The sequence below is a fragment of the Megalobrama amblycephala genome, linkage group LG5 (assembly GCF_018812025.1).
Source record: "Megalobrama amblycephala isolate DHTTF-2021 linkage group LG5, ASM1881202v1, whole genome shotgun sequence".
NCBI lineage: Eukaryota > Metazoa > Chordata > Actinopteri > Cypriniformes > Xenocyprididae > Megalobrama > Megalobrama amblycephala.
This window is the reverse complement of record NC_063048.1, coordinates 39,908,068-39,924,971: the sequence shown is the minus strand read 5'-3', so window position 1 is coordinate 39,924,971 and position 16,904 is coordinate 39,908,068. Positions and strand designations below refer to the sequence as shown.

Sequence of the window (16,904 nt, the reverse complement as noted above, 5' to 3'; positions counted from 1 at the left end):
TTCTTTGATTAACATTAATGACAGACATCACAGCAACTGGTTTATTAGGCTGCTGTCACTTTAAGAGCTGCCGCTGCCGAACATGACGCAGATCTGACATGCATCTCATTTTCTCACAACAAGGTATTTTAAGATGTTAATTATCTCATTTAAGACTGCTCTTATGAGGATACTCTACGAATTTGGCATTATTCTGTGTTATTTAAGCGAACTCAATACTGGCGTGCGTCTTTCTTATGCACACGAGTCGTGTGTGTCACATGGACACGACATTCACAGACAGCGCGTTCTCGTTTGTCTTGTGTATAGTTTAAAATCATTTGCGTGAATAAGAGCATGATCATATAATGTAACTCTAGACAAATTATGACAGAAAAAACAGATGCTGCTTTAACTGGTTAAATATTTTCAACACGTTAAACTGAAAAAAATTAACCGCATGTGTTAACGCATTCATTTTAACAGCCCTAGTCTGAAGTGTTGTGTGTGGGGTGAATTGGAAAAAAACAGATTAAAGGCCAATTGACACCGCACCGACAGATGCTGACAGACAGTGAGTGTGTTACCCCTGTCTTGTGTCTGTTTGCGTCTGTCTGAGCTTGTTTTGACCGATTGAACATGCTGAATCGGATTTAGAATGTCTGAGAAGTGACGTGCTGTAATCAGGTGACGTCTGCGTGGGTCTGTTGGTCCAGTGTGAATTGGCCTTTAATGGCACCAGAGTGAGACTGAAAGTCCATGTAGATCCCTACCAGGCTTTTGCAACAGGAGTGGGACAAAACTTGAAAGTTGTGGGTAGGACAAAATATAACTGGCATCAGTTTTGCGGAAAGTTACTTTTAAAAGTAATGCATAACAATATTGCGTCACTCCCTAAAAAAGTAACTAATTGCGTAATGCGCTACATTACTTTTGTGTTACTTTTTCTCATCTGGGCATTTTGTTTGTTTTATAACAACAAAAAGCTCTATTTTTGGTAAATGTAAAGGTCCTTTCACACCAAAAGTGAAACGAATAAACCTCATGCTGAAGAAAATGCAAATTCACACCTGTACAGTAGAGGGCGCATCTCAAACAAACAAGCCTTTCAGCTGTGCTGCCATTGTGAATACAGAAAAATAGGACGCAGAGAAGAAGTAAATGAGTTAATGTATGCTCACATTTAGTCTAGAACTATTCTAAAATAACCATCATGTTTACTGAGCGCACAACACCTCTGCATACTACTGATTTCTCTCAACATGGAGACAGGAGAGCTGTCAGTCAATAAATGGAAAACAAAGTAACATGCTTTACTTGTTTGAAAAAGTAACTTCGATATTTTGTTGTATTAATATAATTTAAAAGTAATGCATTACCAGTTACTTGAAAAAAGTAATCTGATTACATAACTAACGTTACTTGTAATGCTTTACCCTCAACACTGACTGCCATTCAGAACAAGTGTATAGCAACATGCTAAAAATTATGTCATTAATTACTCACCCTCATGTCGTTCCACACCCGTAAGACCTTCGTCATCTTCAGAACACAAATTAAGATATTTTTGATGAAATCCAATGGCTCAGTGAGGCCTGCATAGCCAGCAAGATAATTAACTATTTCAAATGCTCAGAAAGCTACTAAAGACATATTTAAAACAGTTCTATATCTAGTGATGGGCAATTTCAAAACACTGCTTCATGAACTACGAATCTTTTGTTTCGAATCAGTGGTTTGGAGTGTGTATCAAACTGCCAAAGTCACATGATTTCAGTAAACGAGGCTTTGTTATGTCATAAGCGTTTCGAAATTTCAATGGTTCACCACTGGGGGGCGTGACTTTGGCAGTTTGATACGTGCTCCGAACCACTGATTCGAAACAAAAGATTTGTAAAGCATCGAAGCTTCATGAAGCAGTGTTTTGAAATCGCCCATCACTAGATATTGATGAATAAAGTCGTTATTTTGTTTTTTTTGGCACACAAAAAGTATTCTCGTCGCTTCATAACATTAAGGTTGAACTACTGTTGTCAAATGAACTGTTTTAAATATGTCTTTAGTAGCTTTCTGGGCATCTGAAAGTGTTAATTGTCTTGCTGTCAATGCAGGCCTCACTGAGCCATCGGATTTCATCAAAAATATCTTAATTTGTGTACTGAAGATGAACGAAGGTCTTACGTGTGTAGAACGACATGAGGGTGAGTAATTAATGACAGAATTTTCATTCTGTTAATATTGTTGTATTTTCTGTCATATTTCTTCAGCCCAGCAGAACCCCGCTCCACCTGTCCCAGCCCGGCAGCAAGAGATTGCAATGAACCGACAGCAACGTTACTTCCGCATTCCCTTCATAAGGCCTGCAGATCAGTACAAAGACCCCCAGAACAAGAAGAAAGGCTGGTGGTACGCTCACTTTGATGGGCCCTGGATCGCCAGGCAGATGGAGCTTCATCCAGACAAGCAGCCGATCCTCTTGGTAGCAGGTACCAAAGGCATTCTTCAGTACTACCTAGTGTTTTGATAAGATAAAACAATAATTTTCCCCTACTGTGAACAATGAATTCTCTGGAATAGAAGCAGGAATCGAAAGATAAAATAGCTGAAACCGTTACTTGAAAATGTGACTCTTATCTTCAGATGTGAGGTGTGCACCTGGGCGTAGCGTGATGCCTTTTATCCTTTGCTGTACCTAGGTAAGGACGATATGGAGATGTGTGAGCTCAGTCTGGAGGAGACCGGGCTCACACGAAAACGTGGAGCGGAGATCCTCCCCCGCCAGTTTGAGGAGATCTGGGAGCGCTGCGGCGGGATCCAATACCTTAGGAACGCCATCGAAAGCAAGCAGGCCCGACCCACCTACGCGACCGCCATGCTCCAGAACCTTCTCAAGTGAACATCCTCCTGGTTCACATTATCTATGCACGTGTAGATGGTAGATGGTAACGTGGTGTAACTAAAACAAAGGGCTGCACAACTCTGTCCAATTTACTTTTTGTTTGTAGTTTGTTCTTCATTTTGCTGTGAACTTAGAAACCAGTTTTCATACAAATCTTGAACCTGTCGCTCAGAGATGCCTTAAGATTTTCAGGCCTAACTCGTATCTCATTTGATAGGGATGTTATTAAAACGTCACACTCATATAAACCTGCTCATGAATCTAAAATACACTAGGTGTAATCTTTATAAAAGGACACATTTCAGTGTGCAGCGGGTTCTGTAATGGTTATGTGTGTCATTTGTGTTAAAATAAGATAATGATCAGACATTCCCCTAAAAATGGCAATCTAACATTGCTCCATGTTCAGCCTGAGCAACATTGGCTCAACCACTATTGGACTTATCTGTTTGTTTGACGAATGGAAGGTGTTCAGGACTTTTTCCCCAGTTCTGTTGGCTAATGCTGCAGAAACAACACACACTTCACCTTTTAAAGGATTAGTTCACTTCAGAGTTAAGATTACCTGATAATTTACTCACCCCCATGTCATCCGAGATGTTTGTATTTCTTTCTTCAGTCGAAAAGAAATTTTCATGAAAACGTTCCAGGATTTTTCTCCATATAGTGGACTTCAACAGTTACCAACGGGTTGAAGGTCCAAATTGCAGTTTCAGTGCAGCTTCAAAGAGCTCTTTTTTTTGTCTTGTTCCAGTCAAAATATCTAAAAATTCTTAAATCAAGAAGCATTTTCTTGACAGGTAAAAATGGTCTTGTTTTCAGAAAAAATAAGTCAAAATTAAGTGAGTTTTTTCATTAAAACAAGCAAAATAATCTTGTTTTTGGTTAGAAATAAGACTATTTTGCTTACCCCACTGGCAGATTATTTAGCTTGTTTTGACTTATTTTTTCTGAAAACAAGACAATAATTTTTACTTGACTAGAAAATGCTTCTTGATTTAAGAATGTTTAGATATTTGGACTAGAAACAATAAAAAAAACTAAAGCAGCCGAGAATTAAGAGTCTTATTTAGCAAAACGATCGGTCATTTTCTAAAAAAAAAAAAAAAAAAAAAAAAAAAAAGTATATACTTTTTAACCACAAATGCTTGTCTTGCACTAGCTCTGCGATGTGCCATGCGTTACTTAATCATGCTGGAAAGGTCACGCGTGACGTAGGCGGAAGTACCACGGTAGGGCGAAAAACTCCATCTAATTTTCTTCTCCAACTTCAAAATCGTCCGACATTGTTGTTTTACCTTTTTTGTAAAGGCCGTTTGACTTAGTCTTTGCACATTCGCATTGCAAACACTTGCTTGGTACTTTCGCCTACATCACATGTGACCTTTCCAATGTGATTATGTAATGCGTGGCACATCGCAGAGCAGTGCAAGACGAGCATTTGTGGTTAAAAAGTATATAATTTAACATTGTTTTTAAGAAAATGACCGATCATTTCGACCCTTATTCCTCGTCTGGGATCATGTAGAGCTCTTTGAAGCTGCACTGAAACTGACATTTGGACCTTCAACCCATTGCTAACTGTTGAAGTCCACTATATGGAGAAAAATCCTAGAATTTTCTCCTCAAAAACCTTCTTTTTTTTTTTTTTTTTTCGACTTAAGTAACAAAAACATAAACATCTTGGATGACATGGAGGTGAGTAAATTTTCAGGAAATTTTAATTCTGAAGTGAACTAATCCTTTAAATGGTCATTATTGTGGCGCAACATTTAATATTTTAATACACTGAATAACTATTCAAAGTATCCTTAATCTAATGATGGTGGTAAAGGCTAATGAGGAACATGCACTGGAATACATTAGGTTGCAATATTTTGTCTCACCTTTGTAAATGTGGTAATAACAGCAGTGTCGTTTCAAAGACACGCACCATCTGAAATTGCCTTTACAAATAGTTGATAATGAATTTTATAGATGCATTTAAAAGCAGCTTCAGTTCATAAAAAGGATAGTCACTGCTCTCATGCATGGTTTTGCTCAGCAATTTTGTACTTAAATCATGGTGATATGCTAAAGGGCATATTCATTTCTGTTCAGTGAAGTGATAATGGCACCTTTGTTAATGATTTGCTGTGGATTCTGTCGGCGTGTGTGGTAGATTTCTCTCATTTTTACATTTATGTACCAACTCAAGGAAATACTCAGTTTAAATGAGCTCGTACTATGGAGTGTCTCGTTATGCGCCTCTTTTTATCTCATTTGCTCATAATAACTGCCTGAAGAACAGAAGTAATGGGAACATTCAAAACATTTTGAAAACTTGACACAGACCAAATTGCTGCATCAATTTGCTGTCATTTTCCAGACTTTGTTTATTCATATGCTAATGTTTTTCTCCATTGAGCCCTGAAATAGTGTCATCTCAAACTATCGATTTATGATATTATACTTGTTAATTATTTGTTTCTTGTCTGTTAGTTTATCTTTGATGTGTCTGGGTTAAATATACTCTGATTTTCTTATTCTGGCCACTGTTGCTCTCTTCACTTTACTCGACCAAATTAAACACATCCCATATAAACGTGTTACGTTTCGATCTTTGCTTTTATAATGTAGTAAAGAGGCTTTACTGAGAGACCCTAACTATTATCTTTCAAAGTCAACATGAATGATTCATCAGTGCACATTAAAATTTAAATAGAAATGACTATTTATTTTACAGCTGAAATATACTACAACACTTTTTCTGTTTAATGTAAAAACAAAGATATCATCCCCACATACCTGTATTTTTGTCTTTTTTTCCCCCATTAGGAGTTACAGAAATACCTTAAATTCAATTTCTTTGTTTGGGATACTGAGGATAGAGATGACTAGAATCTATTTTCTATTTAAGATACAACTCAATGTATCGATTTGTAAATAAATACCTCATTGTGAGGGAGGAAACAAACCTTTGACAAGGGTTCAAAGCATCCAACACATTACATGTCTCATATACAATTTACATATTTTTGCAGGTACAATTAAAAATAACTTCAGAACTGATTTAAATCATAAGTCCCCATTCCTGGAGGTGTTCCTTCAGTTGTCCAAGAATATGGCTGATCCTTGAGTAGAGCGGTTGTATCATAAACTCACCAAATGTCTACAAGAAACCAGCAAAGTTGAGTTGCTTGAATAGCACTGAAGAGCTTTGGTGCCATGCATAGCTTTAAAAAAAAGTGTCTGGACATCATAAAACAGTCACTTCAAAGCCTTCACTATCAGGAATCCTCACAACACAGCAAGAGGATCTGCTGGACATCCGCCGCATCTGTAATACAACATGAGGAAAAACAACATGGTCATTCAAGAAATGAAGAAAAAACGACGCACAAAACCATCAGTTGTGTTATGAATAATCGCAATGCAACACACCTTCCTGTGACTACTTCAGAGGCAAAGCATTGATGATATGACCTTAGATCTAATGCTTAAATCTATATGTAAAAGATTCATTCATTCAATCAATCAATCAATCAATCAATTAATTTAAATGTCTAGTGAAGTGTGAACTGAACTAGACAACACAAACATGCTCCAACATGAAGGCTGGCTATTTTTGGATTTGATTTTACAATTTACAGTGAGACTGCAGTGTTAAGTCTGAACATTTTCACAGAAAAATAAAAACCTAGATTTCCCTTGCTGAATTAAGCATGTTATTTCTAAGCAAAAAAAAAAAAAAAATCAATTCAGTGCTGAACCTCATCAGTCGTTAACGAAGAACCGGCTCTTATGAGTCATTTGTTGCTAAACCAACCAGGACTCAAGACATGATTCTTGCCATTATTTTGTGTTACACGGTATGATAAAACAACAACAAACTATGATTTCTTTTGCTTTTCGCTCCAACATATCTGCTCCCACAGTGCAATGCGAGTTAAGCAGCGAGCGACACGTGGTCGTCAAGGAGGTCGATTATGAACATTACAAACATGGTTTTACTCGCTAAAGGTAAATATAACGTATTATAATAAAGCAATAAGCCCCAAATCCAAAAAATGAGTCATTCCACAAAACCGGTACGGTTTGGACTTTTTTTTACCAAAATGTATTACTTTCTGAACACCCACAACATTAATGACATATTTAACATCTCAGGCATCAAATCCTTATTATTATTGGTCATTATTTTAAGTTATGGACACTATGGGAGCTCTCTGAATATTATTATAAAATGTATTTGTGATAAAATCAACATTTTCCTATTAATTGGATATCTTCCCCAGTAATTGCAAATATAAAATCTCACACTTTTGCTATACTAAAGCCTGAAATGGGCACTTTTTGTGACAGCAACCTTTATTATCAAAGGCTTAACTTCAGTAATCTCATGATTGCTCTGAACAATTCAACTAACTTTAAATTACTTTTTCATAAACTTAACAAAAAAAAAATAAATAATAAAAATGTAGGTGTGATGGGGTTGTGATTTTTTGCCCAAATTGGCCACTGCTCTAAATCTAGTGAATAAATGGAGAGCGCATGGCATGCATATTAAGAAATCATGAATAATGTTGAAATAACAAAGATAATTTTCACAAGTAATAGTTTTCTATCTTTAATTGACGTAACGAGGTTGAGTCGTTAAGCTTGACAAACACAATTTCACAACATAATTTAGTTATAATTATTAAAGAAGGTGGTGTCTGCTCACAATGTTGTTCAGAAGACTTTGATGTCACTTCCTATTAATGATGTTATATAAGTATCAATTCATTATTTTTATAGGGGGAGGATGGTTTGTGTAACGGGGTTGAGGGGTTACTGAGGTATGGAGATAAATAATGTGATTTTAATGAATAATCATGAATTTACTTAGAAAAAAACATTACCAGCAAAAAAGCACAGATGATATTTATGGGAATGGCAAAATTAATTTACTTTTTTCTCATTTTATTATTCATATCCCAAGTACACTTTCATAGAAGGCCTTGAGGGACATGACAAAATAGGTGGTGTCAACTGAAAAAACTAAATAATTTCTAATATGAAGATAAAATGTATGTCATGTTTTTAAACTTTATTAAAGGAGACATTTCAATTAATACAAAAAGCTTTTAAAAATATATTTTGGTGATTCAACAGATAAAATACACTGAAAAAGGTCAGAGGGACTCAAATCGTACCGGTTTCGTGGAATGACTCAAATATGTATCAATGCAACTTTCATGAAGTAAAACCATTAAAAGCCTTTCTTCCGCTGGAAAAAAATAGTCCCTGACCATGAACAGCAACAGAAGTTACATTATTACGCCGTTAGATGGCGGCAAAGATTGTCTTTATGAGCGAGTCACAAAGGCTTTTATATTGAAAATTGTTGGGAACACGGAACAAGACGCAAATGACAAATGCTTTGACTAGCGCTGTCAGTGTCAGCAGGGCATGGGAAACCCATTAAATGTTAAAAGGACAAGATTGCAGCAGACATTCAAACGGATTTTTTATTATGAACAAAGGACTGACCTGAAGGAAAATGCTAAATCAGAATGCAGGTAATGCACTCGGTCACTCGAGATCTTTCTCACAATACTCTTCTACATAATACAGTAAGCTTTAATGAACAAAATCAATAGAGAACGAACAAACAGACGCAGCAACATGCACACACTAAGTGGCGCAGCGATACTTATGTAATGCGGTCAGCTGAATTTTACAACAGCTTCGAACGCGGTTCCAACCATCAGAATAGCCCCGCCCCTTTTCAGCGCTGCGCTCGTTGTCTTTTGACTTCCGGTTTGTATTTCCACAGCGATTTTACGTGTTTATGAATGAACTGCTCGTTTTAAAATCTTCCCGGTCTATTGACATTTGTTAAGACATCTGCTTTAAACATAACAATGCTCATGATAACTTTTATTAACTCTACAACAGGTAAATCCACTTCACCAACTAATTATTCTTTGACAGCGATGCCATAGAAATGTACAGGGCTACGTTACCGCGAAAACGGAAGTTCAAAGACAATATTATAAAGATGGCGGCGCACTTGTTTCTCTGGTAAATAAGGTCTATACGTTTTATAATATTTTATCTATATAATTTAATAAATTGCATAATTTAAACTAGTTGGCTATTTTGTTATTTTTGTACTTAAAGGATTAGTTCACTTTCAAATTAAAACTTCCTGATAATTTACTCACCCCCATGTCATCCCAGATGTCCATGTCCTTCTTTCTTCAGTCAAAAAGAAATTAAGGTTTTTGATGAAAACATTCCAGGATTTTTCTCCATATAGTGGACTTCAATGGACTCCAAACGGTTGAAGGTCAAAATTCTTAATTTCTTTTCGACTGAAGAAAGAAGGACATGGACATCCTGGATGACATGGGGGTGAGTAAATTATCAGGAAATTTTAATTTGGAAGTGAACTAATCCTTTAAAGAGTTAGTTCACCCAAAAATGAAATTTCTGTCATTAATTGTTCACCCTCATGTCGTCCCAAACCCGCAAGACCTTCGTTTGTCTTCGGAACACAAATTAAGATATTTTTGATGAAATACGAGGGTATCTGAACCACACATAGGCAGCAATGCCATTGCACATTTTGAGGTCCAGAAAGGTACTAAAGACATTGTTAAAAAATCACATACCCTCGGATTTCATCAAATATATCTTAATTTGTGTTCTGAAGACAAACAAAGGTCTTACGGGTTTGGAATGACATGAGGGTGAGTAATTAATGAGAAAAATTTCATTTTCAGGTAAACTAACCCTTTAATGTAGGCTAGTAAAGATTTGTGTGTTTATCAAACATACAACTGTCAGAATCCACTATGAAAGTCATTATTCGATCTGAAAATACATTACTCAGGTCACTTAGTGAGTCAGCTCATTGATTTCAAAAAACACAGCCATTACTTTAATATTTTTTTCAAGCTCATACCTTGTTTAATATTCTATTGTTTACAAATCCATGATAGTTTACATTGCTAATTTAACAGTTCCACTTGAGGACTATAAACAAGAGGATTACTTTCAGAAATAATCAGTGTAGGCTATTATATTAAGTCACACTTGAATGAATAAAAATCTTACATCAACTCTCATCATCTTTCATGCCTATAAACAATGCCAAATATTTAAGCCTACTAGACCAAGTAATGCTGCTTCTGATTGTTATTACATTACAATATATTTATATATTTAATCACTTGTTTGAAATACATAGCCTACATATTGAGATTGTGTGAAAGAAAAATGTAATTGGAACTGAACATCGGTGGGAAGGATGCAACATACCAAAAATATCTAGTTTAATATCTAGTTTGTATCCTCTTCTATCTGATGTTGATGGGAAAGATTTATCATCTTGACATGATATCAAGCTGTCGTGATTATTTACGGTCACTGTTAGCTTCAAATTGGTTGTTTTCACCGCAGCTTACCTCGTCAGGTGGAATACACTGATGGAAGTCAACCATTTCTGACATTAACTTTTCTGATCTTCTGGTGTAGAGTTGTCTGGGGATCTGGGAAAGGAACGACAGACCGCCATCAGTCTTGAACCTTTTTTGGCCGTAGAGACACATCTTAAGCAAAGAAGCAAGGTACAGTTTTGGCACTATATGATAATCCAGACTGTCAGTATTTTGAAGAGCAAAACATCTGTTGCTGAAAAAAAAAACCTGATTATTATTCATAATATCATTAGTTTAGACAACTACAGATGCACTAGTCTAAATGAGATGCAAAACCCATGCATGCTGTCCATTATTTATAGTATCCTCTTAGGAAAATGTGCTTAATATTGTGTATTTTAAAGGCTTAGTTCACCCAAAAATGAAAATTCTGTCATTAATTACTCACCCTCATGTTGTTCTACACCCGTAAGGCCTTCGTTCATCTTCTTAACACAGATTAAGATATTTTTGATGAAATCCGATGGCTCAGTGAGGCCTCTATTGAGAGCAAAGACATTCAAACTCTCAAGGTCCATAAAGGTATTAAAAACAAATCAGTTCATGTGAGTTCAATCTTAAAATTAGAAAGCGATAAGAATACTTTTTGTGCACCAAAAAAACTAAATAATGACTTTTCAAACATAATCTATATGGGCTGATTTCAAAACACTGCTTCATGAAGCTTCTGGGCTTTATGAATCTTTTGTTTCGAATTAGTGATTCGGGTCTCCTATCAAACGGCTAAACTGCTGAAATCACGTGACTTTGGTGCTCCAGTTCACTGATTCGATTCGTAAAGCTCTGAAGCAGTGTTTTGAAATCGCCCATATAGATATTGATGAAAAGTCAATATTTTGTTTTTTTGGTGCACAAAAAGTATTCTCGTCACTCTATAATATTAAGACAGAACCACTGTACTCAAATATGTGTTCAGTAGCTTTATGGACCTTGAGAGTTTGAATGGCTTTGCTCTCAATAGATGCCTCACTGAGCCATTGGATTTCATCAACAATATCTTCATTTGTGTTCCGAAGATGAATGAAGGTCTCACGGGTGTAGAACGACATGAGGGTGAGTAATAAATGACATTTTTTAATTTGTGGGTGAACTAACCCTTTAAGGGCTCAGAATAATGGTGGATTTTTTGTTGGAATACATTGTGTCGGTAACTTGTTCATAGAAGAAAATACATCTCGAATCTGTTTTATTATGTATTCGTTTTAGTGTGTTAACTCTGGTGAGGATACTGATGCATGGAATTTGCTGATGTGTTCTCTTTAGTCTTTTAGTTTCTTCTAGACAAAGAAGCACTCTAAAAACAGCTGATTCACCAAAAGCAACATATTTTTTTGCTGAAGTTACTGGCTATTCTGTTTACAATCCTGCCTGCTACATAAATGTAGTCTTTTGTCACTGTCTTTTTTGCAGTGCATGGTTTTCCCATTCCATAAGGTAATTGAGTGCAATGTCTAAAGCCTGATTTTAAGGGGGTTAGTTCACCCAAAAATGAAAATTCTGTCATTTATTACTCACCCTCATGTCGTTCCACACCTGTAAGACCTTCATTAATCTTTGGAACACAAATTAAGGTATTGTTGATGAAATCCGATGGCTCAGTGAGGCCTGCATAGCCAGCAATGACATTTCCTCTCTCTCCATTAATGTACTAAAAACATATTTAAATCAGTTCATGTGAGTACAGTGGCTCAATATTAATATTATAAAGCAACGAGAATATTTTTGGTGCGCTAAAAAAATAAAATAACGACTAATATAGTGATGGCCGATTTCAAAACACTGCTTCAGGAAGCTTCGGAGCGTTATAAATCTTTTGTGTCGAATCATGATTCGGATCACGTCAAACCGCCAAACTGCTGAAATCACGCGACTTTGCCGCTCCAAACCGCTGATTTGTCACAAAAGATTCATAACGCTCCGAAGCTTCCTGAAGCAGTGTTTTGAAATCAGCCATCACTATATAAGTCGTTTTTAATTTTTTTTTTTTTTTTGGCGCACCAAAAAAATTCTCGTCGCTTTATAATATTAATATTGAACCACTGTACTCACATGAACTGATTTAAATATGTTTTTAGTACATTAATGGATCTTGAGAGAGGAAGTGTCATTTCTGGCTATGCAGGCCTCACTGAGCCATCGGATTTCAACAAAAATATCTTAATTTGTGTTCCGAAGATGAACGAAGGTCTTACGGTTATGAAACGGCATGAGGGTGAGTAATAAATGACATTATTTTCATTTTTGGGTGAACTAACCCTTTAAGGTAGTTTAAGCTAATATTTAGGAGTTCAAGCGTGTAGAGTTGAAACCCTGTTGTAATTTTTAAAAGTCCCGAGGATCAGCATACCAAACCATAAGTTGTAGAGATTTGAAACTTTGAGGGCTGGTAGTATTTACACCGTCTACAATCACCCCGATCGGCCTGATGGGGGCGCTACAGCGGTCAAAAGTATGAAATGGCTCATAACTCCTGAAATGTAAGGCGTAGGCTCAAGTGTTGTTGGAATTCTTGGCTCAAGACGGACCAAATGCATGGCTCAGATTCGCTCGTCTGGTGAAATTTCAGGTATTTTGGATTTTTTGAAAAACCTACTTTTGCAAACTAGTCCTAGGTTTTTGGCTCGATCGGAACCAAACCATTGCGGCGAGATTCTCCAGAGTCTGATTGTCAATAATTATCACAAAAAAATTGGAAATTTCAATTCACAGTCTCTAAGACCGCAAAAATGTTCAAAGTGGGTGGAACCACGTTTACTAAAATGGCTATAACTCGTTTTTTTTTTCACCAAACTCAGCACACCTATGTAAGAGCTCATTCTGTGGCCTTGTGAAAAAGGACGCGACAACTGGCCATTTGGTGGTGGTATAGCAGCAAAAAAAAAACATGAAAACGGCTATAACTACTTCACTGTTAGTCCGTTCGACTTGAAAATTGGCATGCAGTGTCTTTGTCCGAGGTACCATGACTGTCTATGAGGACATTGACGTATCTCAATAAACATGTCCATCGGCCAATTAAATTTGAGCAGCTATCAGACAAGGTTAACGGAAGCCGATTGGAATGAAACTCGCTGGGCTTAGAGCAGGGGTGTCCAAACTCGGTCCTGGAGGGCCAACTTCAATTAAACACACCTGAACCAGCTAATCAAGGTCTAATTAGGCATACTAGAAACTTCAAGGCCAGGTGTGTTGAGGCAAGTTGCAGCTAAACTCTGCAGGACAGTGACCCTCCAAGACCGAGTTTGGACACCCCTGGCCTAAAGGCCTGTGAGAAATTCGAAAGAAATCGGCCACCAGGAGTGCCTTTGCATTTTTCACATGCATGAAGTTTTGTGTATCACACAATTTTTTTTTTTTTTTTTTTTTTTTTTTGCACAAGACCACAATATTCATGCCAAATTTTCGAACTCCTCATTCTGAGCAACTCTAGGACCGTCTCTGTTCATCGAATCGTTTATTAAATATCAGAGATTATTTCAAAAACCATCTTTGGCAAACTAGTCCTAGCTTTTTGGCTCAACCTCGATAACTGTTAAAAACCATATATTAGTTATGGTAAATTGCCTGTATTGGCTGTAAATGTCCTTTTCCATCCATGATCGAGATGGTTATAGGCTTGCTAATTAAAATATAATACCTTTTTATGCATGTGGCCTTAAAGCACTTGAATCCCGATAATTGCTGCTCGCAGCTATATTTATTTCTAAAATTACACATATTCTGCAGCAAATATTGCACATATTGACATTATGTAATTAATAAGAATCCCTATATGAATTTGCTGTGAAGGATGTTCAAAGTGGTCCGACATTGACTGCTGGGGGAGGGATTATAGTGATATATTAATTAGAGCTGTAACGATATGCGATATGAAACCGAAATCGCGATACGCAGGTCCACGAACCTGTATCGCGATGTGAGAAGGCAGAATCGCGACACACCCCTTCCAACTCCCAGAGTTATCCTTCCTGTCCAGATCCAATGCTACCACATTTTTAAATTACTATAAGTATTAGGGGTGTAACGATTTATCGTAGATGGTGTGTCTCAATCAGCTCTCTAGTTCAGTAAGTGTTTCGGGCACACATTGAATCTTGCAAGCAGGTTTAAACGTTTCTCATGTCAGTCTCTTGCATGGTCGCGTGAGAAAAGTCGTGGCTTTCTTTCACCGCAGTGCACAGCAACAGCTGCTCACAGAAAAGCAAAAGACGCTTGCGATGCTTTGCTTTAAGAAGTTCTGTGGGGCCGTTCACATATTGCGTCTTTTCCGCGTGCAAGTCAGTTATTATTTTCAAATGTAGCCGCGCGGCAGGCGCGCTCATAATGGGATCAACGCGGTCGCGACGCGCATGCAATTCTCAACTTCTCAGAATGCCGCAAGCGCACCGCAGGTCGTGTGACAAGAATCAACCGATCAGCTATGGCCTTTCCGTAACAAAACATCAAAAGCTCAGCCGAACAGCTGATCATAGCTGTACATGGTGGTTTTTATATCTTATCTCCATCAATATATCTCGTAGTAAAACTAATGCAAGGGCTAGAAATCATTTATCCTTTGCAGAAACATCCTGATCCTCTTGGAGAGTTCAGTTCATGGTTGCATAGCAACGACCGACGCCACGGGAGCGCAAGCGCTTTGGAAAGAAGGAGAAGCGGTGCGGCCGCGCCTTCCACGCGTTTTTAGACGCGATATGTGAACGGCCCCTATTCATAATTCTAAGTTCATGTTAAATTTGACATTTTTTTTTCAGTGACAGACAGCCCTATTCAACTGTTAATTTGAATACAGAAGGTTTTTATTAAAATTTTATATTTATTTATTTTATTGAAATGTGAACTCGTATGTACAACAAGGAAAATTATTGAAATTTGTTCATGTTTTTTTAATAAATCTTATTTGAATTTCAGTTTCATTTTGTTCAAAATATCGTGATACGTATCGTATCGTGAACTCCGTATCGAGATACGTACCGTATCGTGACCTGAGCGTATCGTTACACCCCTAATATTAATACAGTATATTACTATAGATTATTCATAGATTATATTACAGTATCACTATAATCCCTCCGGGCCTTTTGCCCAACACTTTAGCTGTTTTATATTGAGATTAATTTTAATTAAAACAATTTTTTTTTTCTATCCACAAATTAGGTTGCTTAATAATCTATTTTTAATGATAATGAATATATACATTAATGTTCAAAAGTTTGTGGTCAGTAAGTGTGTGTGTGTGTGTGTGTGTGTGTAAAATAGAGTCTTAATAATAATAATAATAATAAAAAAATTAAAAACTAAAGACTATGGTATTAATATTTCATAGTATTACTGTTTTTACTGTATTTTTGATCAAATAAATGCAGCTTTGGTGAGCATAAGAAATTTTTTTTTCAAAAACATTACAAATTCTTACCATCCCCAAACTTTTGAAGGGTAGTTCAGTTTTTGATGATATGATGACATTTCAGCTGTTAAGTTAGTATATTGTAGGCTCTCAGGCTACTAGGCTCTGAAGACTTTGTTCAAACTGCGCACAAATTTGGTTTGGTTTTCAATTCCATTCACTGAGGGTCATTCTAGTGTAAAAAAAATCTGAAAATTTTAATTTTCGGATTTGTAAGCTTCAGATTTCATGTTTTTTTTTTTTTGTTTGTTTTTTGTTTTTTTTGCTTATCTGACACCAAAATCTAAATCAATTTGAGTCAGATATGCCAAAATAATCAGATAATCAGATTTTTTTTTTTTTTTTTTTTGTCTGAACAAAGCCTACATGTGGCTGTTATTCATTGCAAAGTCGTTATTCATTACAGAAAAAGTTAGTCCGTCCTCTCCACAACATCTCTAATGAAGGACAGATACTGTATGATTTAACCCTCTGGTATTGTTCATTTGGGGGTCACACTTGGGTTTTTTCGTGGTCTATAGTGACCGAACACCTGAAAATTATCTTTATATATATATATATAAAATTGAACGAGAAGACTCAAATAAGACTTATAATTATTGCATAAATATTAATTAGTGCCATAAAATTGTCTCAAAATACAAAATGAAAACGAAAAAATATTATGGAACATATATACATATATACATATATACTATTTAATATTTTTTTCTTTTTCATTTTGTATTTTGAGACAATTTCATGGTACTAATTAATATTTATGCAATAATTATGATCAATTTTTTCCCATTGAAAATAATAAAATATATTTATATTTGTATTACTTTTCAATTAAAGCAGTATTTCATGTTAAAATGGAGACAATGCCTTTAAAATCCATTAGATTAGTGCCATCTGGTGGGAGTAAAAAAAGAAAATCATCTGTAATGCCGTGGTTTAACCACTAGATTCCTATAAAGCTCTATATAAAGTAGCTTATACATTCTCTAGTTGTTTTTAGACATAAATACTTATTTATTAAGTTGTGGATTTGGATATATATTTCAACATTCTCAAACAAGTTTTTGTAATGGTTTAGATTTTTTTTGTTGTTTTTTTTTTTTTTTTGTTGATTTGAAGTGTCAGTTTTTGCATTAATTTTACTACAGTCAAA

The 16,904-nt window shown here is 36.1% G+C and overlaps 3 protein-coding genes across 12 annotated transcripts in view; 2 read left to right on the top strand and 1 right to left on the bottom strand.

Annotated features, from left to right (window-relative positions):
* myo6b (myosin VIb) overlaps positions 1 to 2,941 on the top strand; it is an 84,329-nt gene extending 81,388 nt beyond the window's left edge. For all 5 annotated transcript variants that reach the window (XM_048192253.1, XM_048192254.1, XM_048192252.1 and 2 more), the window contains 2 exons: positions 2,247 to 2,465; positions 2,676 to 2,941. In XM_048192253.1, the coding sequence (XP_048048210.1) occupies positions 2,247 to 2,465; positions 2,676 to 2,875 (419 nt within the window). In that variant the 3' untranslated portion in view covers positions 2,876 to 2,941. The remainder of the gene's footprint in view (positions 1 to 2,246; positions 2,466 to 2,675) is intronic.
* A 2,626-nt stretch (positions 2,942 to 5,567) lies between these two features.
* The window catches only part of impg1b (interphotoreceptor matrix proteoglycan 1b), a 33,631-nt gene continuing 22,294 nt past the window's right edge, over positions 5,568 to 16,904 (bottom strand). For all 3 annotated transcript variants that reach the window (XM_048192243.1, XM_048192246.1, XM_048192244.1), the window contains 2 exons: positions 10,315 to 10,398; positions 5,568 to 6,197 (listed from right to left, as the gene is read on the bottom strand). In XM_048192243.1, the coding sequence (XP_048048200.1) occupies positions 6,117 to 6,197; positions 10,315 to 10,398 (165 nt within the window). In that variant the 3' untranslated portion in view covers positions 5,568 to 6,116. The remainder of the gene's footprint in view (positions 6,198 to 10,314; positions 10,399 to 16,904) is intronic.
* The window catches only part of colec11 (collectin sub-family member 11), an 80,618-nt gene continuing 74,098 nt past the window's right edge, over positions 10,385 to 16,904 (top strand). For 2 of the 4 annotated variants that reach the window (XM_048192249.1, XM_048192248.1), the window contains exon 1: positions 10,385 to 10,476. The gene's annotated coding sequence lies outside the window, so the exon portion shown is untranslated. The remainder of the gene's footprint in view (positions 10,477 to 16,904) is intronic. The other 2 variants (XM_048192250.1, XM_048192251.1) reach the window with 2 other exon arrangements.